General features: G+C 57.9%; 2 protein-coding genes across 2 annotated transcripts in view; one reads left to right on the top strand and one right to left on the bottom strand.

Annotated features, from left to right (window-relative positions):
* Positions 1-59: 59 nt before the first annotated feature.
* Positions 60-20,806, top strand: TSSK4 (testis specific serine kinase 4). The gene is made up of 5 exons (XM_075569041.1): positions 60-120; positions 10,259-10,532; positions 12,017-12,231; positions 16,042-16,369; positions 20,540-20,806. Exons 2-5 carry the CDS (start codon positions 10,284-10,286, stop codon positions 20,801-20,803), a joined length of 1,056 nt encoding a protein of 351 aa, XP_075425156.1. The 5' UTR covers positions 60-120; positions 10,259-10,283; the 3' UTR covers positions 20,804-20,806.
* A 782-nt stretch (positions 20,807-21,588) lies between these two features.
* NEDD8 (NEDD8 ubiquitin like modifier) overlaps positions 21,589-26,060 on the bottom strand; it is a 20,469-nt gene continuing 15,997 nt past the window's right edge. Inside the window, exons 3-4 of the mRNA XM_075569040.1 lie at positions 22,555-22,637; positions 21,589-21,844 (exon numbers count right to left, since the gene is read on the bottom strand). Coding sequence (XP_075425155.1) covers positions 21,760-21,844; positions 22,555-22,637 — 168 coding nt within the window. The 3' untranslated portion in view covers positions 21,589-21,759. The remainder of the gene's footprint in view (positions 21,845-22,554; positions 22,638-26,060) is intronic.

Below are 26,060 nucleotides of genomic sequence, written 5' to 3'. Positions count from 1 at the left end.
TTCAGGCGGACGCTGGACACCCGCACACGTCAGCAGCCTGCCGCAAAAGACCCCGGAAAAGAGGAGGAACGTAACTTGGACACGTCAGGCGCTTGGCGGCCATGTTTAAAGAGGGCACAGGTAAACATTTATTTAAAAAAATCTTTCAATGGTACCTAACTCCGGGCGCCCTCAAGATTAAAACTGATCTTTCAAGGATCCTCAGACCAATGTTGGAGGGTGTGTGGGCAGGTGGGCAACATGGCCCACATCTGGTGGGATTGCCCAGCAATACTGAGGTACTGGGGAATGATACAGGAAATCATCAAAGCCACTACTGGTCTGACCATCCCACTTGACCCTCTGGTGTACATTCTAGCCAAGCTGACCGAGGAAAACTACTCTCCGACCAAACGCCTGGTCTCACATATCCCGGCGGACGCCAGATGCGCAGTAGCGGCAGCTTGGAAGTGCCAATCACCCACCTTTCAAACAGAGGCTCATAAACAGAATAGGGGAAGTAATGATGATGGAGAGACTTTCAGCCTTCCTCAGACAGACTACCGAAAAGTTTCAGAAGACCTGGGACCCATGGCTAGAACCCCAAACTTAGGAGAGTGTCAGGGTAACAAAGAGCGGAACTAGATTCGGATAAAGGAAAAGAGCCGGAACCCTCCCCTCCCTCCTTCCCACCCCCTAAATGATTTTTATTTGTTATATCTTATCGAGTTGTTTAAAAGTATAAAAACAATGTCAAATAGTCATTTTGGACTGAGGAAGCCCAAAGGGTCAACATTAGATAAGTGATATGAATGTTGTCATGTAATAACTTTGTTGGAAAAGAAAAAAACTCAATAAAAAAATATTTGTAAAAAGGGCACAGGTGTGTGTGTGTGTCACTCAGACCCTCAAAGGACAGAGTTGGATCTTGAAGTCTCTCAGAAAGAGCTTCGCGCTCTCAGTACAGAGTTAAGTCTCGCAGCATGAAATCCAAAGTCTCGGCACAGAGGTGTGTAAATGGAAGGATGACTACACAAAAGATCCTGAATATTATAGAGACTGTAAAAAGAGAGAACACAAACCTCACAGAGGAGGTTTCATATCCAACTGATCAAGTCAGTGAAGGAAATGAGAAACTTCACAAAGAAACAAAGGTGAAGAAACAAATCCAAGAAGAAAAGTGGGACGTGCAGTTAGCACTGGAAGAAGCAGAGGGCGCTTTTCAGCAAGAAAAGCGCAAATCCCTATGTCTTCAATTAGAACTCTCAGAACAGAGTATGAAAAAAAGAAAAGCGTTCCAACTTTTCAGAAAAACTACAGAGCTCTTATCCAAGCAAGGTTGGAGAAGGAAAGGTATCTGCGCAAACGCTCTGCAGCGCTCATCATACAGGCAGCTTACAGAGGAACGAAAGGTCATCAGCTGTGTCACCAGAATAAAGCAGCCTGCCTTCAGTCAATATGGCGAATGCAACGACAAAGAAAGAAATATGAACATTTGAACCAATGTGTAATTGTGGTCCAGTCAAATGTTAGGAAGTATCTTTAGCAAAGATGCTACAGGAAAATGAAGGAAGCTGCTTGTGTGATTCAATCCAGATATAAGTCCTATATCACAACCAAGCTGTGCATTGCTATAAGCGCACCCGCAATGCTGTCTCCGTGCTACAACCGACTTTCCACACAATTCTGGAAAGAACCGGATTACGACTGAGACATGTAATACAAATCCAGGCATACTACCGTGCCAACATGGTTGTGTAACTGGGTGTGTGAGGTCTAGGAGCCCTGAGACATTCTGCGTTCATGGAGGTCCCCTTGTCCCCAGAACTCAAAGTACCAGGGTACGGTTGTGACTCCCAGTGCTTGTGTGACTCACAAGGATTTGGGTGGGTGGTACCCTAGGTATAAGAGCATGGCTCTTGGGGTGGGCCTCCTGGTGGTTGTGGTTGGTGAGGCTACCCTAGCAAAGTAAGGCATGGGATAGTAGTGGGTGTTTTTCTGCACCTTTTTTGCCTGAGCAGGAATCCCTCGTGGTCAGTGGGACCGAGGCACTTTCCCAGCAGGCAGTGACAGCATACCGGTGACCCGTTGTTTTGGGTCCCAGCGGTCTGGTGCCCCGGCGTGACCAGACCTCTCCGTGACAGCCCTCCCTCACACCATGTATTTGAAGTGTGAAAGTGGAGCTGCTAAAGGGAAAATGCTGCCCACCACATAACAACAATAATATAAAGATACAACTACCGGTGCTCCTGGTTCAGGATTCTCTGTGATGATCCAGCTTACAATGGAAGGTATAAGAATGTCACGCCTGTATGCCCGCAGACCTGGCAAGACCCCAGTAATGAGGTGGGAACGGTATTACACCACACACCCACAGCAGTGGGAGCAAGCCCGGAGTGTGGTATAGCGTTGCTGGGCCTGTAGAAAGAGTGGTTAGCGATACTTGAAACATCTTTAGGATTATGCGTAGGGATAGTCGTATCCGTGTGCCAATGTCCAAGGGGTCCAGAGTGTAGAGTGTAAATCCAAAGGTAAACACAGGAGCAGGATACAGCAGGGACACAGAGGGAGCACAGCATAGGTCAGCACACAGGGAAACAGGAACTATGCAGAGCGAGGAAGAAGTGGACAGACAGGGATTATAAAGGGAGATGCACCAATGGAAGAGAGGGGAGGAGCAGAGAGAGAAGTGGGAGACAACAGAGATAGGTCAGGGAGAAGAGAGGAGGAGACAGAAGGGGCGGTCCGGGGAGTGACCAGTTGGGATTGGGAGGAGGAGTCAGGATCGTGGCAGAGCAGAGAAGAGGAGCGTGTGCGCACGCCCTCTGTAAGTTGAGGGTGCACGCGCACAGGCTGCGAGAGTGAGATGGCCCGCAGGGACCGGGAGGAGGAAGTAGAGGGCGGACAGAGCCCAGAGGAGCGTGTGTGCGCGCGCTGCATGAGCGGAGGGGGCGCGCGCACAGGCCGCATCACCAGGCTCTCGGTGCGCCACGCCATGGGAACACCGCTGGAGGGGGGCAGAGGTCCAGATGTTACCACCAGGGAAGGTGAGGTATTGGCCGTGGGCATAGCAGGTGTCTGGGAGCGGGGAGCGTCATTGCAGGAGGTCGAGGACTGTGCGGGTGCGCGAGGTCTGCGGGGCATGCGCTGAGGAAGTGGAAGAGAGGTAGAAGGAACGGGACAGGAGTGGGAAAGGGTAGAAGGATTAACAGGAGATGGGACAGGGGGAAGGAATCCCCTGAATCATCACAAAGAAACAGGGCTCTACGGAATTTTCAAAACGAATTTATGGCCAACAAAATGACTGACGTTTCGGCCACACTTGGCCTTTCTCAAAGCAGAATGGCATAATACTAAAAGTCCCGAATAAAAACTTCTTATAGCCCCAACACCAGGTGTCCCATATCTCCAATCAGCTCATCTTTATCCAGCGCCATCGCTTGGCTTCTGATCCTTCCTGTGTTAATCTCCAGTCTGTTTCTTATTGGTCCTCCAATCGCAGCTTCATCCGGCGTTCTCGCGAGAACGTGATGTCATCGTGTTTCTTCTAAGTTCCTCTGTGGTTCTTAATGCGGTCCTCCTTCCGAGAAAGACCTCCTCCTTCTGTGACATTATCACGTGTGGCGTTGTTGTCATGCCAACCGCTTCTTGTGTACTCGCAGTGAAACAGCCTTGTGCTGTGAACAGAGGCAGGAGTGACAGTAACAATAATAAACGATGTCTTATCCAGGCATCCTCCCTTTCTCCTCCCCGCCAGCATCCTCCGCTCTCCTCCCAGCCGGCATGCTCCCACTCTCCTTCCCGCTGGCATCCTCCCGCTCTCCTCCCCACCGGCATCCTCCCGTTCTCCTCCCCGCCAGCATCCTCCGCTCTCCTCCCCGCCGGCATCCTACCGCTCTCCTTCCCGCCGGCATCCTCCGCTCTCCTCCCCGCCGGCATCCTCCCGTTCTCCTCCCCACCAGCATCCTCCCGCTCTCCTCCCCACCGGCATCCTCCCGTTCTCCTCCCCGCCAGCATCCTCCGCTCTCCTCCCCGCCGGCATCCTCCTGTTCTCCTCCCCGCCGGCATCCTCCCGCTCTCCTTCCCACCGGCATCTTCCCGTTCTCCCCGCCGGCATCCTCCCGTTCTCCTCCCCGCCGGCATCCTCCCGCTCTCCTCCCCGCCGGCATCCTCCGCTCTCCTCCCCGCCAGCATCCTCCTCTCTCCTTCCCGCCGGCATCCTCCCGTTCTCCCCGCCGACATCCTCCCACTCTCCTCCCCACCGGCATCCTCCCGTTCTCCCCGCCAGCATCCTCCGCTCTCCTCCCCGCCAGCATCCTCCGCTCTCCTCCCCGCCGGCATCCTCCCGCTCTCCTTCCCGCCGGCATCCTCCGCTCTCCTCCCCGCCGGCATCCTGCCGCTCTCCTTCCCGCCAGCATCCTCCCGCTCTCCTCCCCGCCGGCATTCTCCCGCTCTCCTCCCCAACGGCATCTTCCCACTATACTCCCGGCCAGCATCCTCCCACTCTCCTCCCCGCCAGCATCCTTCCGCTCTCCTCCCCAATGGCATCCTCCCACTCTCCTCCCCGCCAGCATCCTTCCGCTCTCCTCCCCAACGGCATCCTCCCGCTCTCCTCCCCGCCGGAATCCTCCCACTCTCCTCCCCGCTGGCATCCTCTGCTCTCCTCCCCACCGGAATCCAGGACCCCCGGAAAGAGTCGTGCTGGCTGAGCGGGTCGCGTCATAGGTTACAATGGCGTCGGCAGAAGACGCACGAGAAAACGGCTAAGTCCGAAACCTGGAAAATCATAAGCTCATATCTCCGGTTCTGGAGGGTCCAGAGGGCCATGGTTTTGGGTGCCTGTAGTCACTGTTCCGGCATGACCGCAGAACCATTCCTGACCCTCTCAGACCAACCCGACGGAGTATGGACCACCGTAAAGGTTCGTGAGTTTTTCCCATAGACTTCAATGGCGGCCGTTTTCCATTGACCGGCTATGGCGGAGAAGTCCCATAGGCTTCAACGGCGGTGATGCCCCGTTGAAAGTCTATGGCGGCAGACTCCCATAGCCGCCAATGGCGGCGGGTTACCATTGAAAGTCTATGGCGACGGGGCCCGTTGTTTTCAATGGGGATTTAGTGAAAAACTGTGATTTATTTTACAGCGGAGAATTTTGTGTTAAAGTAGGAAACGATTTATGTGGTATTTGTATATCTCCAGTTCTGAAGGTCGCAGCGGGCTGAAACTTGGACCCTATAGTGTCCCAGTTCCGGCATTAAGGTCTGGGGAGTTTGGACCCGCGGGACCTAACAGAACCGGATATTTCAATATATTTGTGTTTTAAACATCATAGTGTATTTCAAAGCGGGGACAAAAATCCGCGAAGATTCCTTCACACTATGGAATGCAAATGGTCAGGGGGGCGACCCAAAGTCTGGGAACCAAGTCCTGATCAAAAGACTCCGCCACTCTAACTGTTTACATGAGGGCGGAGAAGCATGAAGCTGGAGTGGTTTGTAGGTGTTATAACTCACACCTACAAACAAGGAAGATCCTGCCAGATACTCCATCTGGTAGACTGGCCGGCGCCCCTAATTTAAATGTGGGGCTACAGAAATGAGACCCTCAGAGTCCCAGTGCGCATGGGCCAACTAGCTGGGGGGCATGGGTTAAACTGTTCCCACGTTAGAGATTTGGTACAGGTAATTGTTCTCCAATGGCCTGTATGTTAAGAGTAGGGTTACAAAAATATTTAAACTGTTGTCAACCCTATAGTCTTGGTCTTCTGATTACATCTTGATTGTTACCTATTTGCTGGAGAATTGCTATCTGATACTTCTTCATTCCAACCCCTAAGTAAGTGTTACCTTCTTGCCTGTTAATTGTACTATATTGCTGTGTTCACCTATTTAAGGAATAAATATACTTTATTATATCTAAGCCTCGTTCAGTTCAACCCAGTTATTTGGTGTATATTATATCTTGTCATAAGTTACCGTGACACCCTTACCCTCTGTATATTGTGTGATGTGTATATAGACACGTTGTATTTACCCTTACCCTCTGTATATTGTGTGATGTGTATATAGACACGTTGTATTTACCCTTACCCTCTGTATATTGTGTGATGTGTATATAGACACGTTGTATTTACCCTTACCCTCTGTATATTGTGTGATGTGTATATAGACACGTTGTATTTACCCTTACCCTCTGTATATAGTGTGATGTGTATATAGACACGTTGTATTTACCCTTACACTCTGTATATAGTGTGATGTGTATATAGACACCAAAGGCATCCTCCTGCTCTCCTCCCCGCCGGCATCCTCCTGCTCTCCCCAACGGCATCCTCCTGCTCTCCTCCCTGCCGGCATCCTTCTGCTCTCCTCCCCAACAGCATCCTCCCGCTCTCTTCCCCGCCAGCATCCTCCCGCTCTCCTCCCCGCCAGCATCCTCCGTTCTCCTCCCCGCCGGCATCCACCTGCTCTCCTCAACGGCATCCTCCCGCTCTCCTCCCCACCGGCATCCTCCCGCTCTCCTCCCCGCCGGCATCCTCCCGCTCTCCTAACCGCCGGCATCCTCCCGCTCTCCTCCCCACCAGAATCCTCCCGCTCCCCTCCCGCCAGCATCCTCCTCTCTCCTCCCAGCCGGCATCCTCCTCTCTCCTCCCCGCCAGCATCCTCCACTCTGCTCCCTGCCGGCATCCTCCTCTCTCCTCCCCGCCAGCATCCTCCTCTCTCCTCCCCGCCGGCATCCTCCTCTCTCCTCCCCGCCAGCATCCTCCACTCTCCTCCCCGCTGGCATCCTCCTCTCTCCTCCCCGCCGGCATCCTCCTCTCTCCTCCCAGCCGGCATCCTCCTCTCTCCTCCCCGCCAGCATCCTCCACTCTCCTCCCCGCTGGCATCCTCCTCTCTCCTCCCCGCCAGCATCCTCCTCTCTCCTCCCCGCCAGCATCCTCCCGCTCCCCTCCCCGCCAGCATCCTCCTCTCTCCTCCCCGCCGGCATCCTCCCGTTCTCCTCCCCACCGGAATCCTCCCGCTCCCCTCCCCGCCAGCATCCTCCTCTCTCCTCCCAGCCGGCATCCTCCTCTCTCCTCCCCGCCAGCATCCTCCACTCTCCTCCCCGCCGGCATCCTCCTCTCTCCTCCCCGCCAGCATCCTCCGCTCTCCTCCCCACCGGCATCCTCCCGCTCCCCTCCCCGCCAGCATCCTCCTCTCTCCTCCCCGCCGGCATCCTCCTCTCTCCTCCCCGCCGGCATCCTCCTCTCTCCTCACCGCCGGCATCTTCCTCTCTCCTCCCCGCCAGCATCCTCCTCTCTCCTTCCCGCCAGCATCCTCCTCTCTCCTAACTGCCGGAATCCTCCCGCTCTCCTCCCGCTCTCCTCCCCGCCAGCATCCTCCTCTCTCCTCCCCGCCAGCATCCTCCCACTCTCCTCCCCGCCGGCATCCTCCCGCTCTCCTCCCCGACGGCATCCTCCGCTCTCCTCCCCGCCGGCATCCTCCGCTCTCCTCCCCGCCGGCATCCTCCTCTCTCCTCCCAGCCGGCACCCTCCTCTCTCCTCCCCGCCGGCATCCTCCACTCTCCTCCCCGCCGGTATACTCCTGCTCTCCTCCCCGCCGGCATCCTCGCGCTCTCCTCCCCGCCGGCATCCTCCCGCTCTCCTCCCCGCCGGTATCCTCCCGCTCTCCTCCCCGCCGGTATCCTCCGCTCTCCTCCCCTGCCGGCATCCTCCGCTCTCCTCCCCGCCGGCATCCTCCTCTCTCCTCCCCGCCGGCATCCTCCACTCTCCTCCCCGCCGGTATCCTCCCGCTCTCCTCCCCGCCGGCATCCTCCCGCTCTCCTCCCCGCCGGCATCCTCCCGCTCTCCTCCCCGCCGGCATCCTCCGCTCTCCTCCCCGCCGGTATCCTCCGCTCTCCTCCCCGCCGGCATCCTCCCGCTCTCCTCCCCGCCGGTATCCTCCTGCTCTCCTCCCCGCCGGCATCCTCCCGCTCTCCTCCCCGCCGGTATCCTCCCGCTTTCCTCCCCGCCGGTATCCTCCCGCTCTCCTCCCCGCCGGTATCCTCCCGCTCTCCTCCCCGCCGGCATCCTCCCGCTCTCCTCCCCGCCGGCATCCTCCCGCTCTCCTCCCCGCCAGCATCCTCCTCTCTCCTCCCCACCGGCATCCTCCCGTTCTCCTCCCCGCCAGCATCCTCCCACTCTCCTCCCCGCCAGCATCCTCCCGCTCTCCTCCCCGCCGGCATCCTCCTGCTCTCCTCCCCGCCGGTATCCACGCTCTCCTCCCTGCCGGCATCCTCCCGCTCTCCTCCCCGCCGGCATCCTCCCGCTCTCCTCCCCGCCGGCATCCTCCCGCTCTCCTCCCCGCCGGCATCCTCCCGCTCTCCTCCCCGCCGGCATCCTCCTGCTCTCCTCCCCGCCGGCATCCTCCTGCTCTCCTCCCCGCCGGCATCCTCCACTCTCCTCCCCGCCAGCATCCTCCTCTCTCCTCCCCTGCCAGCATCCACCACTCTCCTCCCCGCCGGCATCCTCCCGCGCTCCCCCCCGCCGGCATCCTCCTCTCTCCTCCCCGCCAGCATCCTCCTCTCTCCTCCCGCTCTCCTCGCCGCCAGTATCATCCGCTCTCCTCCCCGCCGGCATCCTCCCGCTCTCCTCCCCGCCGGTATCCTCCCGCTCTCCTCCCCGCCAGCATCCTCCTGCTCTCCTCCCCGCCGGCATCCTCCCGCTCTCCTCCCCGCCGGTATCCTCCGCTCTCCTCCCCGCCGGCATCCTCCCGCACTCCTCCCCGCCGGTATCCTCCACTCTCCTCCCCGCCAGCATCCTCCCGCTCTCCTCCCCGCCGGTATCCTCCACTCTCCTCCCCGCCGGCATCCTCCCGCTCTCCTCCCCGCCGGCATCCTCCACTCTCCTCCCCGCCGGCATCCTCCCCTCTCCTCCCCTGCCGGCATCCTCCTCTCTCCTCCCCTGCCGGCATCCTCCACTCTCCTCCCCGCCGGCATCCTCCCGCTCTCCTCCCCGCCGGCATCCTCCGCTCTCCTCCCCGCCGGCATCCTCCCCTCTCCTCCCCTGCCGGCATCCTCCTCTCTCCTCCCCTGCCGGCATCCTCCACTCTCCTCCCCGCCAGCATCCTCCGCTCTCCAACTTTGAAAACCGGGACAGATGGCAAAAACCGGGACATTTGAAAGAATGTCGAGCACCGGGACAGACCTATAAAAGCCGGGACTATCCAGGCTAAACCGTGACGTTTGGTCACCCTATGTATATAGTGTGATGTGTATATAGACACGTTGTATTTACCCTTACACTCTGTATATAGTGTGATGTGTATACAGACACGTTGTATTTACCCTTACACTCTGTAAATAGTGTGATGTGTATATAGACACGTTGTATTTACCCTTACACTCTGTATATAGTGTGAAGTGTATATAGACACGTTGTATTTACCCTTACACTCTGTATATTGTGTGATGTGTATATAGACACGTTGTATTTACCCTTACCCTCTGTATATTGTCTGATGTGTATACAGACACGTTGTATTTACCCTTACACTCTGTATATAGTGAGATGTGTATATAGACACGTATATATCCTTACACCCTTTGTATAGTGTGAAGTGTATATAGACACGTTGTATTTACCCTTACCCTCTGTATATAGTGTGATGTGTATATAGACACGTTGTATTTACCCTTACACTCTGTATATAGTGTGATGTCTATACAGGCACGTTGTATTTACCCTTACACTCTGTATATAGTGTGATGTGTATATAGACACGTATATATCCTTACACCCTGTGTATAGTGTGGTGTGTATGTAGACACGGTGTATACATCCCCGAACACTCTGTATATAGTGTGATATGGATATAGACACTGCGTATATACGCTAACAATCTGTATATAGTGTGATGTGTATACTATAGACACTGCATATATCCCCAACACTGTATATAGTGTGATATGGATATAGACACTGCGTATATACCCTTACAATCTGTATATAGTGTGATGTGTATGCTATAGGCACTGCATATATCCCCAACACTGTATTTAGTGTGATGTGTATACTATAGGCACTGCATATATCCCCAACACTGTATATAGTGTGATGTGTATGCTATAGGCACTGCATATATCCCGAACACTCTGTTTACTGTGTGACTCTTTAATTCTGTGATGTCATCACACTGTCATAACTGGAACCTGGAGACTGCTTATGTCGCGACAACAGAGCCCGGCTGAGACAGTCCGGAGGCGAGCGATATGAGACCGTAACTGTCAGCTCTTCTCCCAGCCCAGCACTCTCTCCCCCTCCTGTCATGGCGCCCCCTGCAAGCACACAGTCCCCCCCTGAGGAGGAGCCCAGCCGCCCCGCTGCCCGCCCCCAGTACCGCTCAGTCATGGAGGAATATGGGTACCGCGTGGGACAGCCGATCGGTCACGGATCGTACGGTACCGTGTACGAGGCCCAGCTGCAGCGGAACAAGGCGCCCGTGGCCGTGAAAATCATCTCCAAGCGCAAAGCATCAGGGGATTACCTGCGCAAATTCCTGCCCCGGGAGGTGCAGGTAACAGGAGCAGGGGGCAGGAGAGGCCGGCGCAGGGCAGGAGAGGCCGGCGTGGGGCAGGAGAGGCCGAGAGGCCAGGCGTGGGGCAGGAGAGGCCGAGAGGCCAGGCGTGGGGCAGGAGAGGCCGAGAGGCAAGGCGTGGGGCAGGAGAGGCCGAGAGGCAAGGCGTGGGGCAGGAGAGGCCGGCGTGGGGCAGGAGAGGCCAGGCGCGGGGCAGGAGAGGCCGAGAGGCCAGGCGTGGGGCAGGAGAGGCCGAGAGGCCAGGCGTGGGGCAGGAGAGGCCGAGAGGCAAGGCGTGGGGCAGGAGAGGCCGAGAGGCAAGGCGTGGGACAGGAGAGGCCGAGAGGCAAGGCGTGGGGCAGGAGAGGCCGAGAGGCAAGACGTGGGGCAGGAGAGGCCGAGAGGCCAGGCGTGGGGCAGGAGAGGCCGGGCGTGGGGCAGGAGAGGCCGAGAGGCCAGGCGTGGGGCAGGAGAGGCCGGCGCGGCACTGGAGAGGCCGAGAGGCCAGGCTTGGGGCAGGAGAGGCCGGCGCGGGGCAGGAGAGGCCGAGAGGCCAGGCGTGGGGCAGGAGAGGCCGAGAGGCAAGGTGTGGGGCAGGAGAGGCCGAGAGGCAAGGCGTGGGGCAGGAGAGGCCGAGAGGCCAGGCGTGGGGCAGGAGAGGCCGGCACGGGGCAGGAGAGGCCGGCGTGGGGCAGGAGAGGCCGGCGCGGGGCAGGAGAGGCCGGCGCGGGGCAGAAGAGGCCGGGCGTGGGACAGGAGAGGCCGGGCGTGGGGCATGAGAGGCCGGGCGTGGGGCATGAGAGGCCGGGCGTGGGGCAGGAGAGGCGGCGTGGGGCAGGAGAGGCCGGCGCGGGGCAGGAGAGGCTGGTGCGGGGCAGGAGAGGCCGGGCGTGGGGCATGAGAGGCCGGGCGTGGGGCAGGAGAGGCCGGCGTGGGGCAGGAGAGGCCAGGGTGTGGGGGAGAGGCCAGGGTGTGGGGCAGGAGAGGCCAGGCATGGGGCAGGAGAGGCCAGGGTGTGGGGCAGGAGAGGCCAGGGTGTGGGGCAGGAGAGGCCAGGGTGTGGGGCAGGAGAGGCCAGGGTGTGGGGCAGGAGAGGCCTGGCATGGGGCAGGAGAGGCCAGGGTGTGGGGCAGGAGGCCAGGGTGTGGGGCAGGAGACGCCGGGCGTGGCGCAGGAGAGGCTGGGCGTGGGGTAGGGGAGGCCGAGAGGCCAGACGTGGGGCAGGAGAGGCCGGGCGTGGGGTAGGGGAGGCCGGGCGTGGGGTAGGGGAGGCCAGGCGTGGGGTAGGGAAGGCCGAGAGGCCAGGCGTGGGGTAGGAGAGGCTGGGCGTGGGGTAGGGGAGGCCGAGAGGCCAGACGTGGGGCAGGAGTGGCCGGGCGTGGGGCAGGAGTGGCCGGGCGTGGGGCAGGAGAGGCCGGGCGTGGGGCAGGAGAGGCCGGGCAGGGGGGGAGACCCCCAGACATGACATGGTGCTCCCCCTGCAGGTGATGAAGGGGTTACGACACCGGAACCTGATCAGTTTTTACCAGGCCATCGAGACGGCGAGCCGCGTGTACCTGGTGCTGGAGCTGGCGCCCGCGGGCGACGTGCTGGGGCGGATACAGACATTTGGGCCCTGCCAGGAGCCACTGGCTGGAAGATGGTTCAGCCAAATGAGTCTGGGCATGGGGTATATACATGGCAAGGGCATCGTACACAGGTGAGTGACAGAGAGACGGGCACAGGCATTATTAACCCCTTCCCTGCCAGAGACGGGCACAGACATGATTAACCCCTTCCTTGCCAGAGACCTGCAGAGCAATGATTAACCACTTCCCTGCCAGAGACCCGCAGAATGGTTCCCCCTTCTCTGGTATATTTCTAATGAGTTTATTTCCTCCTTTTCTCTGCTCCCACCATGTTTTCCTTGGTGTTTGCCACGTCACCCCCCTCCCCATGGTTTAGACTTCCTCTCCCCCCTCTCTCTTCCTTTCTATCCCTCTGGCTGCCTCATCTCCCCTCTCTCTGCTTTCTCCCCCCCCTCTTTCTCTCTGCCTCACGTCCCTCCCCCCTCTCTCTCCCTCATCTCCCCCCCTCTCTCTCTGCCTCGTCTCCCCCTCTCTCTCTCTGCCTCACGTCCCCCCCTCTCTCTCTCTGCCTCACGTCCCCCCCCCTCTCTGCCTCGTCTCCCTCCCTCTCTGCCTCGTCTCCCTCTCTCTGCCTCGTCTCCCCCTCTCTCTCTCTTTGCCTCGTCTCCCTCTCTCTCTCTCTCTCTGCCTCCCACACCTCTCTTTCTCTCTCTCTGCCTCCCACACCTCTCTCTCTGCCTCCCACTCCTCTCTTTCTCTCTCTCTGCCTCCCACACCTCTCTCTCTCTCTGCCTCCCACTCCTCTCTCTCTCTCTGCCTCCCACTCCTCTCTCTCTCTGCCTCCCACTCCTCTCTCTCTCTGCCTCCCACTCCTCTCTCTCTCTGCCTCCCACTCCTCTCTCTCTCTGCCTCCCACTCCTCTCTCTCTTCCTCCCACTCCTCTCTCTCTCTTCCTCCCACTCCTCTCTCTCTCTGCCTCCCACTCCTCTCTCTCTCTCTGCCTCCCACTCCTCTCTCTGCCTCCCACTCCTCTCTCTCTTTGCCTCCAACTCCTCTCTCTCTCTCTGCCTCCCACTCCTCTCTCTCTCTGCCTCCCACACCTCTTTCTCTCTGCCTCCCACACCTCTTTCTCTCTGCCTCCCACACCTCTCTCTGCCTCCCACACCTCTCTCTGCCTCCCACACCTCTCTCTCTCTGCCTCCCACACCTCTCTCTCTCTCTGCCTCCCAAACCTCTCTCTCTCTGCCTCCCACTCCTCTCTCTCTCTGTCTCCCACTCCTCTCTCTCTCTCTGCCTCCTACTCCTGTCTCTGCCTCCTACTCCTGTCTCTGCCTCCTACTCCTCTCTCTGCCTCCCTCTCCTCTCTCTCGCTGCCTCCTACTCCTCTCGCTCTGCCTCCCTCTCCTCTCTGCCTCCCTCTCCTCTCTCTCTGCCTCCCTCCGCTCTCTCTCTCTCTGCCTCCCTCCGCTCTCTCTCTCTGCCTCCCTCCGCTCTCTCTCTCTGCCTCCCTCTGCTCTCTCTCTGCCTCCCTCTCTTCTCTCTCTGCCTCCCTCTTCTCTCTCTGCCTCCCTCTCCTCCCCCTCTCTGCCTCCCTCTCCTCTTTCTCTGCCTCCCTCTCCTCTCTCTCTCTGCCTCCCTCTCCTCTCTCTCTCTGCCTCCCTCTCTCTGCCTCCCTCTCCTCTCTCTCTGCCTCACTCTCTCTCTGCCTCCCTCTCCTCTCTCTCTCTGTCTCCCTCCCTCTCCTCTCTCTCTGCCTCCCTCTCCTCTCTCTCTCTGCCTCCCTCTCATCTCTCTCTCTGCCTCACTCTCCTCTCTCTCTCTGCCTCACTCTCCTCTCTCTGCCTCACTCTCCTCTCTGCTCTCTCTCTCTCTGCCTCCCTTTCCTCTCTCTCTGCCTCCCTCTCCTCTCTCTGCCTCCCTCTCCTCTCTCTCTGCCTCACTCTCTCTCTGCCTCCCTCTCCTCTCGCTCTCTCTCTCTGCCTCCCTCTCCTCTCTCACTGCCTCCCTCTCTTCTCTCTCTGCCTCCCTCTCCTCTCTCTCTGCCTCCCTCTCCTCTCTCTCTGCCTCCCTCTCCTCTCTCTCTGCCTCCCTCTCTGCCTCCCTCTCTGCCTCCCTCTCTGCCTCCCTCTCCTCTCTCTCCTCTCTCTCCTCTCTCTCCTCTCTCTCTCTCTGCCTTCCTCTCCTCTCTCTCTCTGCCTCCCTCTCCTCTCTCTCGCTCTGCCTCCCTCTCCTCTCTCTCTCTCTTTCTGCCTCCCTCTCCTCTCTCTCTGCCTTCCTCTCCTCTCTCACTGCCTCCCTCTGCTCTCTCTGTCTCCCTCCCTCTCCTTTCTCTCTGCCTCCCTCTCCTCTCTCTCTCTCTCTGCCTCCCTCTCCTCTCTCTCTCTCTGCCTCCCTCTCCTCTCTCTGCCTCACTCTCCTCTCTCTGCCTCCCTCTCCTCTCTCTGCCTCCCTTTCCTCTCTCTCTGCCTCCCTCTCTCTCTGCCTCCCTCTCCTCTCTCTCTGCCTCCCTCTCCTCTCTCTCTCCCTCCCTCTCCTCTCTCTCTGCCTCCCTCCCTCTCCTCTCTCTCTGCCTCCCTCTCCCCTCTCTCTGCCTCCCTCTCCTCTCTCTCTCTGCCTCCCTCTCCTCTCTCTCTCTGCCTCCCTCTCCTCTCTCTCTCTCTCTCTGCCTCACTCTCTCTCTCTCTGCCTCACTCTCCTCTCTCTGCCTCCCTCTCCTCCCTCTCCTCTCTCTCTGCCTCCCTTTCCTCTCTCTCTGCCTCCCTCTCCTCTCTCTCTGCCTCCCTTTCCTCCCTCTCTGCCTCCCTCTCCTCTCTCTCTCTGCCTCCCTCTCCTCTCGCTCTCTCTCTCTGCCTCCCTCTCCTCTCTCACTGCCTCCCTCTCTTCTCTCTCTGCCTCTCTCTTCTCTCTCTGCCTCCCTCTTCTCTCCCTGCCTCCCTCTCCTCTCTCTCTGCCTCCCTCTCCTCTCTCTCTGCCTCCCTCTCCTCTCTCTCCTCTCTCTCTGCCTCCCTCGCTCTGTCTCCCTCCCTCTCCTCTCTCTCTGCCTCCCTCTCCTCTCTCTCTCTCTCTGCCTCCCTCTCCTCTCTCTCGCTCTGCCTCCCTCTCCTCTCTCTGCCTCCCTCTCCTCTCTCTGCCTCCCTCTCCTCTCGCTCTCTCTCTTTCTGCCTCCCTCTCCTCTCTCTCGCTGCCTCCCTCTCCTCTCTCTCGCTGCCTCCCTCTCCTCTCTCTCTGCCTCCCTCTCCTCTCTCACTGCCTCCCTCTCCTCTCTCTCTGCCTCCCTCTCCTCTCTCTGCTCTCTCTCTGTTTCCCTCTCCTCTCTCTCTGTCTCCCTCCCTCTCCTCTCTCTCTGCCTCCCTCTCCTCTCTCTGCTCTCTCTCTGCCTCCCTTTCCTCTCTCTGCCTCCCTCCTCTCTCTGCCTCCCTCTCCTCTCTCTCTGCCTCCCTCTCCTCTATCTCTGCCTCCCTCTCCTCTATCTCTGCCTCCCTCTCCTCTCTCACTGCCTCCCTCTTCTCTCTCTGCCTCCCTCTCCTCTCTCTCTGCCTCCCTCTCCTCTCTCTCTCTGCCTCCCTCTCCTCTCTCTCTCTGCCTCTCTCTCTGCCTCCCTCTCCTCTCTCTCTGCCTCCCTCTCTCTCTCTGCCTCCCTCTCCTCTCGCTCTCTCTCTGCCTCCCTCTCCTCTCGCGCTCTCTCTGCCTCCCTCTCCTCTCGCTCTCTCTCTGCCTCCCTCTCCTCTCGCGCTCTCTCTGCCTCCCTCTCCTCTCGCGCTCTCTCTGCCTCCCTCTCCTCTCGCTCTCTCTCTGCCTCCCTCTCCTCTCGCTCTCTCTCTGCCTCCCTCTCCTCTCGCTCTCTCTCTGCCTCCCTCTCCTCTCTCTCCGCCTCCCTCTCCTCTTGCTGCCTCCCTCTCCTCTCTCCGCCTCCCTCTCCTCTCTCCGCCTCCCTCTGGCAGAGACTTGAAGCTGGAGAATCTTCTCCTGGATAAGAAGGATAACCTGAAGATCTCAGACTTTAGTTTCTCGAAGTTGACGTGCGGTCAGAGCTGTGTGCCCGAGCTCAGCCAGACGTACTGTGGCAGCTTCGCGTACGCCTCTCCTGAAATCCTGCTGGGAATACCATACAACCCCTTCCTGGCCGATGTGTGGAGTATGGGGGTCATTCTGTTCTCCCTGCTCACCGCACACATGCCCTTTGATGACACCAACCTGAAGAAACTGCTCCGGGACATGAAGGGACCGGTGTCCTTCCCGAAACATGACAATATCACGGAGGACAGCAAGGTGCCCACCCTGTATACGGTCACCCCCACATCACATGCTGTGTGACAGTGTACCCCTTCTCATATCACATGGTGTGTGACAGTGTACCCCTTCTCATATCACATGGTGTGTGACAGTGTACCCCTTCTCATATCACATGGTGTGTGACAGTGTACCCCTTCTCATATCACATGGTGTGTGACAGTGTACCCCTTCTCATATCACATGGTGTGTGAGTGTACCCCTCTCATATCACATGTTGTGACAGTGCCCCCCCTCTCTATCACATGTTGTGACAGTGCTCCCCTTCTCTATCACATGGTGTGACAGTGCTCCCTTTCTCTATCACATGTTGTGACAGTGCCCCCTTTCTCTATCACATGTTGTGACAGTGCCCCCCCTCTATATCACATGTTGTGACAGTGCTCCCCTTCTCTATCACATGGTGTGACAGTGCCCCCCTTCTCTATCACATGTTGTGACAGTGCTCCCCCTCTCTATCACATGTTGTGACAGTGCTCCCTTCTCTATCACATGGTGTGACAGTGCTCCCTTCTCTATCACATGGTGTGACAGTGCCCCCCTTCTCTATCACATGTGACAGTGCTCCCTTCTCTATCACATGTTGTGACAGTGCTCCCTTCTCTACCACATGTTGTGACAGTGCTCCCCTTCTCTATCACATGGTGTGACAGTGCCCCCCCTCTCTATCACATGTTGTGACAGTGCTCCCTTCTCTATCACATGGTGTGACAGTGCTCCCCTTCTCTATCACATGGTGTGACAGTGTTCCCCTTCTCTATCACATGGTGTGACAGTGCCCCCCCTCTCTATCACATGGTGTGACAGTGCTCCCCTTCTCTATCACATGGTGTGACAGTGCTCCCCCTCTCTATCACATGGTGTGACAGTGCCCCCCCTCTCTATCACATGGTGTGACAGTGCTCCCCCTCTCTATCACCTGTTTTGACAGTGCTCCCTTCTCTATCACATGGTGTGACAGTGCTCCCCTTCTCTATCACATGTTGTGACAGTGCCCCCCTTCTCTATCACATGGTGTGACAGTGCACCCCTTCTCTATCACATGGTGTGACAGTGATCCCTTTCTCTATCACATGGTGTGACTGTGCTCCCTTTCTCTATCACATGTTGTGACAGTGCCCCCCCTCTATCACATGGTGTGACAGTGCTCCCCTTCTCTATCACATGGTGTGACAGTGCTCCCTTTCTCTATCACATGGTGTGACAGTGCCCCCCCTCTCTATCACATGGTGTGACAGTGCTCCCCTTCTCTATCACATGGTGTGACAGTGCTCCCTTTCTCTATCACATGGTGTGACAGTGCTCCCTTCTCTATCACATGGTGTGACTGTGCTCCCTTTCTCTATCACATGTTGTGACAGTGCCCCCCCTCTATCACATGTTGTGACAGTGCTCCCCTTCTCTATCACATGGTGTGACAGTGCCCCCCCTCTATCACATGTTGTGACAGTGCTCCCCTTCTCTATCACATGGTGTGACAGTGCTTCCTTCTCTATCACATGGTGTGACAGTGCTCCCCTTCTCTATCACATGTTGTGACAGTGCCCCCCCTTCTCTATCACATGGTGTGACAGTGCTCCCCTTCTCTATCACATGGTGTGACAGTGCCCCCCCTTCTCTATCACATGGTGTGACAGTGCCCCCCCTTCTCTATCACATGGTGTGACAGTGCTCCCCTTCTCTATCACATGGTGTGACAGTGCTCCCCTTCTCTATCACATGTTGTGACAGTGCTCCCTTCTCTATCACATGGTGTGACAGTGCTCCCCTTCTCTATCACATGGTGTGACAGTGCTCCCCTTCTCTATCACATGGTGTGACAGTGCTCCCTTTCTCTATCACATGTTGTGACAGTGCCCCCCCTTCTCTATCACATGGTGTGACAGTGCTCCCTTCCTCTATCACATGGTGTGACAGTGCCCCCCCTCTCTATCACATGTTGTGACAGTGCCCCCCCCTCTCTATCACATGGTGTGACAGTGCTCCCTTCTCTATCACATGGTGTGACAGTGCTCCCTTCTCTATCACGTGGTGTGACAGTGCTCCCCTTCTCTATCACATGGTGTGACAGTGCTCCCCTTCTCTATCACATGGTGTGACAGTGCTCCCCTTCTCTATCACATGGTGTGACAGTGCTCCCCTTCTCTATCACATGGTGTGACAGTGCTCCCCCTCTCTATCACATGGTGTGACAGTGCCCCCCCTCTCTATCACATGTTGTGACAGTGCCCCCCCCTCTCTATCACATGGTGTGACAGTGCTCCCTTCTCTATCACATGGTGTGACAGTGCTCCCCCTCTCTATCACATGGTGTGACAGTGCTCCCCCTCTCTATCACATGGTGTGACAGTGCCCCCCTTCTCTATCACATTTTGTGACAGTGCTCCCACTCTCTATCACATGTTGTGACAGTGCTCCCTTCTCTATCACATGGTGTGACAGTGCCCCCCCTCTCATATCACATGGTGTGACAGTGCTCCCTTCTCTATCACATGGTGTGACAGTGCTCCCCCTCTCTATCACATGGTGTGACAGTGCCCCCCCTCTCATATCACATGGTGTGACAGTGCTCCCTTCTCTATCACATGGTGACAGTGCCCCCCCCTCTCATATCACATGGTGTGACAGTGCTCCCTTCTCTATCACATGTTGACAGTGCTCCCCTTCTCTATCACATGTTGTGACAGTGCCCCCCCTCTCTATCACATGTTGTGACAGTGCCCCCCTCTCTATCACATGTTGTGACAGTGCTCCCTTCTCTATCACATGGTGTGACAGTGCCCCCCTTCTCTATCACATGTGACAGTGCTCCCTTCTCTATCACATGTTGTGACAGTGCCCCCCCTTCTCTATCACATGTTGTGACAGTGCCCCCCCTTCTCTATCACATGGTGTGACAGTGCCCCCCCTCTCATATCACATGTTGTGACAGTGCTCCCCCTCTCTATCACATGTTGTGACAGTGCTCCCTTCTCTATCACATGGTGTGACAGTGCTCCCTTCTCTATCACATGTTGTGACAGTGCCCCCCCTTCTCTATCACATGGTGTGACAGTGCCCCCCCTTCTCTATCACATGGTGTGACAGTGCCCCCTTTCTCTATCACATGGTGTGACAGTGCCCCCCCTCTCTATCACATGGTGTGACAGTGCTCCCTTCTCTATCACATGTTGTGACAGTGCTCCCCTTCTCTATCACATGGTGTGACAGTGCTCCCCCTCTCATATCACATGTTGTGACAGTGCTCCCCCTCTCATATCACATGTTGTGACAGTGCTCCCCCTCTCTATCACATGGTGTGACAGTGCTCCCTTCTCTATCACATGTTGTGACAGTGCCCCCCCTTCTCTATCACATGGTGTGACAGTGCCCCCCCTCTCTATCACATGGTGTGACAGTGCCCCCCCTCTCTATCACATGGTGTGACAGTGCCCCCCCTTCTCTATCACATGTTGTGACAGTGCCCCCCTTCTCTATCACATGTTGTGACAGTGCCCCCCCTTCTCTATCACATGTTGTGACAGTGCCCCCCTTCTCTATCACATGTTGTGACAGTGCCCCCCCTTCTCTATCACATGTTGTGACAGTGCCCCCCTTCTCTATCACATGTTGTGACAGTGCCCCCCCTTCTCTATCACATGTTGTGACAGTGCCCCCCTTCTCTATCACATGTTGTGACAGTGCCCCCCCTTCTCTATCACATGGTGTGACAGTGCTCCCTTCTCTAACACATGGTGTGACTGTGCTCCCCTTCTCTAACACATGTTGTGACAGTGCCCCCCCTCTCTATCACATGTTGTGACAGTGCCCCCCTTCTCTATCACATGTTGTGACAGTGCCCCCCCTTCTCTATCACATGGTGTGACAGTGCCCCCCCTTCTCTATCACATGGTGTGACAGTGCTCCCCTTCTCTAACACATGGTGTGACAGTGCTCCCTTCTCTAACACATGTTGTGACAGTGCTCCCCTTCTCTATCACATGTTGTGACAGTGCCCCCCCTTCTCTATCACATGGTGTGACAGTGCTCCCTTCTCTAACACATGGTGTGACAGTGCTCCCTTCTCTAACACATGTTGTGACAGTGCCCCCCCTCTCTATCACATGTTGTGACAGTGCCCCCCCTCTCTATCACATGGTGCTCCCCTAGGACCTGGTCCGGAAGATGCTGCGCGGTGCAGCCCGGCGCCCCTCTCTGATCGACATCCTGCTCTGTCCCTGGGTCCTTCGCTTCCTCCCCGAGCCCCCCGAGGCAGAGCTGCGGGTGCTGCAAGCTCTCCCGTCCCTCACACACGCGTGTGCTGGGGACACCCGGGAGCAGGCGCCATGCACGGAGACCACGGGAGACACTGCCAGAGACCAGACACAGGGTCCCCCCCAGCCGGAACCGCGAGGAGGAGGGAGAGGGGTATAAGTGTGTTTGGGGGGGGGGGGGGGGGGGGGGGTATGATTGCAAGCACAAATAAAGCTTTTTTATTATTGTTCAAAGGCACAAGTGAGTTTCAGAGGGGGGCGTGAGAGAAACTGGATGGGTGACCGGGGGGCTGGAAGCGGGAGAGGAAGGAAGAGCCAGGGGCCACGAGGCAAGAAGGGCCTTGGCAGGGGGGTGGGGGGGGGGAAGGAGATGGGAGCAGGAAGAAGGGACGGGAACCTTCCCACTCCAGCAAAGAGAGCCCGGCGGGCCATTACCCTCCCACCCCGGCGAGGAGAGCCCGGCGGGCCATCACCCTCCCACCCCGGTGAGGAGAGCCCGGCGGGCCATCACCCTCCCACCCCGGCGAGGAGAGCCCGGCGGGCCATCACCCTCCCACCCCGGCGGGCCATCACCCTCCCACCCCGGCGAGGAGAGCCCGGCGGGCCATCACCCTCGCACCCCGGCGAGGAGAGCCCGGCGGGCCATCACCCTCGCACCCCGGCGAGGAGAGCCCGGCGGGCCATCACCCTCCCACCCCGGCGAGGAGAGCCCGGCGGGCCATCACCCTTCCACCCCGGCGAGGAGAGCCCGGCGGGCCACCACCCTCCCACCCCGGCGAGGAGACCCCATCACTGGCTGGGAGGAGAAGCAGGAAGATGGCAGGAAAGTGACACCCCAATAAGAGGAGCTGCCCTCTACCAGCTGCTGCACCAACTACCCCCCTAAACCTAGCTCCAGTCACCCAACAGGCAGCTGCTGTTCCCACCACAAAGACCAGGCAGAAGTGGGAAGGAGAGATTTATTTAGGAAGGGCTCACTGCACAAAACACAACGACATTATTTTACAAGGAAAGGAGCAGATTTGGGGAGGGAAACAGGGACCCGCACCCTGCAAGGACCCCTCCGTGGCATCCACGCTCCCCTCTGCACGATTTCCACCCCCACGGGGTTTGCCTTCAGCAGCCTCCTCTCAGTGCAAGAACCAGATGCAACACCGACCCCCCCTGTATCTTATAATCCGCCGCCGTCTTCTCATCATTCCTGCAGGGGGGAGAGAGGGGGGCGTCACATTCACAGGGGGGGGGGGGCATCACATTCACAGGAGGGGGGGGGCACGTCACATTCACAGGAGGGGGGCATCACATTCACAGGAGGGGGGACATCACATTCACAGGAGGGGGGGTAGAAGAGAGGGCACGTCATTCACACGAGGGGGGGGGGGAGAAGAGAGGGCACGTCACATTCACAGAGGGCAGCAGGGAGGCAGTATCAGAGAGGAACCTCTCACATTTGCTTGTCGCTGTACACTGATGGGGGGTTGGGGAGGGGGGAGGCAGTATTGGTGAAGGGGTGTGGGGAGGGGGGAACCTCACATCTGCTTGCCGCTGTAGGGGGGGGGGGCGGCGCAGTATCGGGGTAGGGGAGAACCTCTCACATCTGCTTGCTGCTGCGGGGGGGGGGCAGTATTGGGGGAGGGGAGAACCTCATCTGCTTGCTGCTGTAGGGGGGGGGCAGTATTGGGGGAGGGGAGAACCTCACATCTGCTTGCCGCTGTAGGGGTGGGGGCAGTATCGGGGAAGGGGGGGGGCAGTATCGGGGAAGGGGAGAACCTCACATCTGCTTGCCGCTGTAGGGGTGGGGGCAGTATCGGGGAAGGGGGGGGGGCAGTATCGGGGAAGGGGAGAACATCACATCTGCTTGCCGCTGTAGGGGGGGAGCAGTATTGGGGAAGGGGGAGGGGAGGACCTCACATCTGCTTGCCGCTGTAAATCAGCCTTTGCTGCTGCGGAGGAATCCCCTCCTTCTCTTCCACTCGCTCTTTAATCCTCTCCACCTGCAGGAAATAGAGCAGATGCACAACTCCTCACTATGCACCACCGCCGTGTGACACACACACATTATGCACCACCTCTGCGTGACACACACATTATGCACCACCTCCGTGTGACACACACACATTATGCACCACCTCCGCGTGACACACACATTATGCACCACTGCCGTGTGACACACACACATGCACCACCTCCGCGTGACACACACATTATGCACCACCTCCGCGTGACACACACATTATGCACCACCTCCGCGTGACACACACATTATGCACCACCGCCCCGTGACGCTACACACCACCACCGCCGCGTGACGCTACACACCACCACCGCCGCGTGACGCTACACACCACCACCGCCGCGTGACACACGCACACCACCACCGCCGTGTGACACACACACACATTATGCACCACCGCCGTGTGACACACACACATTATGCACCACCTCTGCGTGACACACACATTATGCACCACCTCCGCGTGACACACACATTATGCACCACCTCCGCGTGACACACACATTATGCACCACCTCCGCGTGACACACACATTATGCACCACCTCCGCGTGACACACACATTATGCACCACCGCCCCGTGACGCTACACACCACCACCGCCGCGTGACGCTACACACCACCACCGCCGCGTGACGCTACACACCACCACCGCCGCGTGACGCTACACACCACCACCGCCGCGTGACACACGCACACCACCACCGCCGTGTGACACACACATTATGCACCACCGCCGTGTGACACACACACATTATGCACCACCTCTGCGTGACACACACATTATGCACCACCTCCGCGTGACACACACATTATGCACCACCTCCGCGTGACACACACATTATGCACCACCGCCGCGTGACGCTACACACCACCACCGCCGTTTGACACACACACATTATGCACCACCGCCGCGTGACGCTACACACCACCACCGCCGCGTGACGCTACACACCACCACCGCCGCGTGACACACGCACACCACCACCGCCGTGTGACACACACACACATTATGCACCACCGCCGCGTGACGCTACACAACACCACCGCCGCATGACACACACGCACACCACCGCCGTGTGACACACATTATGCACCATCGCCACGTGACACACACACATTATGCACCACCGCCGCGTGACACACACACACATTATGCACCACCGCCGCGTGACACACACATTATGCACCACCGCCGCGTGACACACACACATTATGCACCACCATCGCGTGACACACACACATTATGCACCACCACCGCGTGACACACACACATTATGCACCACCACCGCGTGACACACACACATTATGCACCACCGCCGTGTGACACACACACATTATGCACCACCGCCACGTGACACACATTATGCACCACCACCGCGTGACACACATTATGCACCGCCGCATGACACACACACATTATGCACCACCACCGCGTGACACACACATTATGCACCACCACCGCGTGACACACACACACATTATGCACCACCACCGCGTGACACACACATTATGCACCACCGCCGCGTGACACACACACACATTATGCACCACCGCCGCGTGACACACACACATTATGCACCACCGCCGCGTGACACACACATTATGCACCACCGCCGCGTGACACACAAACATTATGCACCACCGCCGCGTGACACACAAACATTATGCACCACCGCCGCGTGACACACACACATTATGCACCACCGCCACGTGACACAAACACATTATGCACCACCACCGCGTGACACACATCATGCACCACCGCGTGACACACACACACATTATGCACCACCGCCGCGTGACACACACATTATGCACCACCACCGCGTGACACACATTATGCACCACCGCCGCGTGACACACACACATTATGCTCACCGCCGCGTGACACAATGCACCACCGCCGCGTGACACACACATTATGCACCACCGCCGCGTGACACATTATGCACCACCGCCGCGTGACACACATTATGCACCACCGCCGCGTGACACACATTATGCACCACCGCCGCGTGACACACATTATGCACCACCGCCGCGTGACACATTATGCACCACCACCGCGTGACACACACATTATGCACCACCACCGCGTGACACACACACATTATGCACCACCGCCGCGTGACACATTATGCACCACCACCGCGTGACACACACATTATGCACCACCGCCGCGTGACACATTATGCACCACCGCCGCGTGACACACACACATTATGCACCACCACCGTGTGACACACACACACACATTATGCACCACCACCGCGTGACACACACATTATGCACCACCGCCGCGTGACACATTATGCACCACCGCCGCGTGACACATTATGCACCACCGCCGCGTGACACATTATGCACCACCACCGCGTGACACACACATTATGCACCACCACCGCGTGACACACACACATTATGCACCACCACCGCGTGACACACATACATTATGCACCACCGCCGCGTGACACACACACATTATGCACCACCGCCGCATGACACACACACATTATGCACCACCACCGCGTGACACACACATTATGCACCACCACCGCGTGACACACACATTATGCACCACCGCCACGTGACACACACATTATGCACCACCGCCGCGTGACACACACATTATGCACCACCGCCGCGTGACACACACATTATGCACCACCGCTGCGTGACACACACATTATGCACCACCGCCGCGTGACACACACATTATGCACCACCACCGCGTGACACACACACATTATGCACCACCGCCGCGTGACACACATTATGCACCACCACCGCGTGACACACACACACATTATGCACCACCGCCGTGTGACACACACACATTATGCACCACCACCGCGTGACACACACACACACTATGCACCACCACCGCGTGACACACACACATTATGCACCACCACCGCGTGACACACACACATTATGCACCACCACCGCGTGACACACACACATTATGCACCACCGCCGCGTGACACACACATTATGCACCACCGCCGCGTGACACACACATTATGCACCACCGCCGCGTGACACACACATTATGCACCACCGCCGCGTGACACACACACATTATGCACCACCGCCGCGTGACACACACACACATTATGCACCACCACCGTGTGACACACACATTATGCACCACCACCGCGTGACACACACACATTATGCACCACCGCCGCGTGACACACACATTATGCACCACCGCCGCGTGACACACACATTATGCACCACCGCCGCGTGACACACACATTATGCACCACCGCCGCGTGACACACACATTATGCACCACCGCCGCGTGACACACACACATTATGCACCACCGCCGCGTGACACACACACACATTATGCACCACCGCCGTGTGACACACATTATGCACCACCACCGCGTG

This window comes from Ascaphus truei, chromosome 13 (assembly GCF_040206685.1).
Source record: "Ascaphus truei isolate aAscTru1 chromosome 13, aAscTru1.hap1, whole genome shotgun sequence".
Classification (NCBI taxonomy): Eukaryota; Metazoa; Chordata; class Amphibia; order Anura; family Ascaphidae; genus Ascaphus; species Ascaphus truei.
This window is presented reverse-complemented; position numbering and strand designations above follow the sequence as displayed.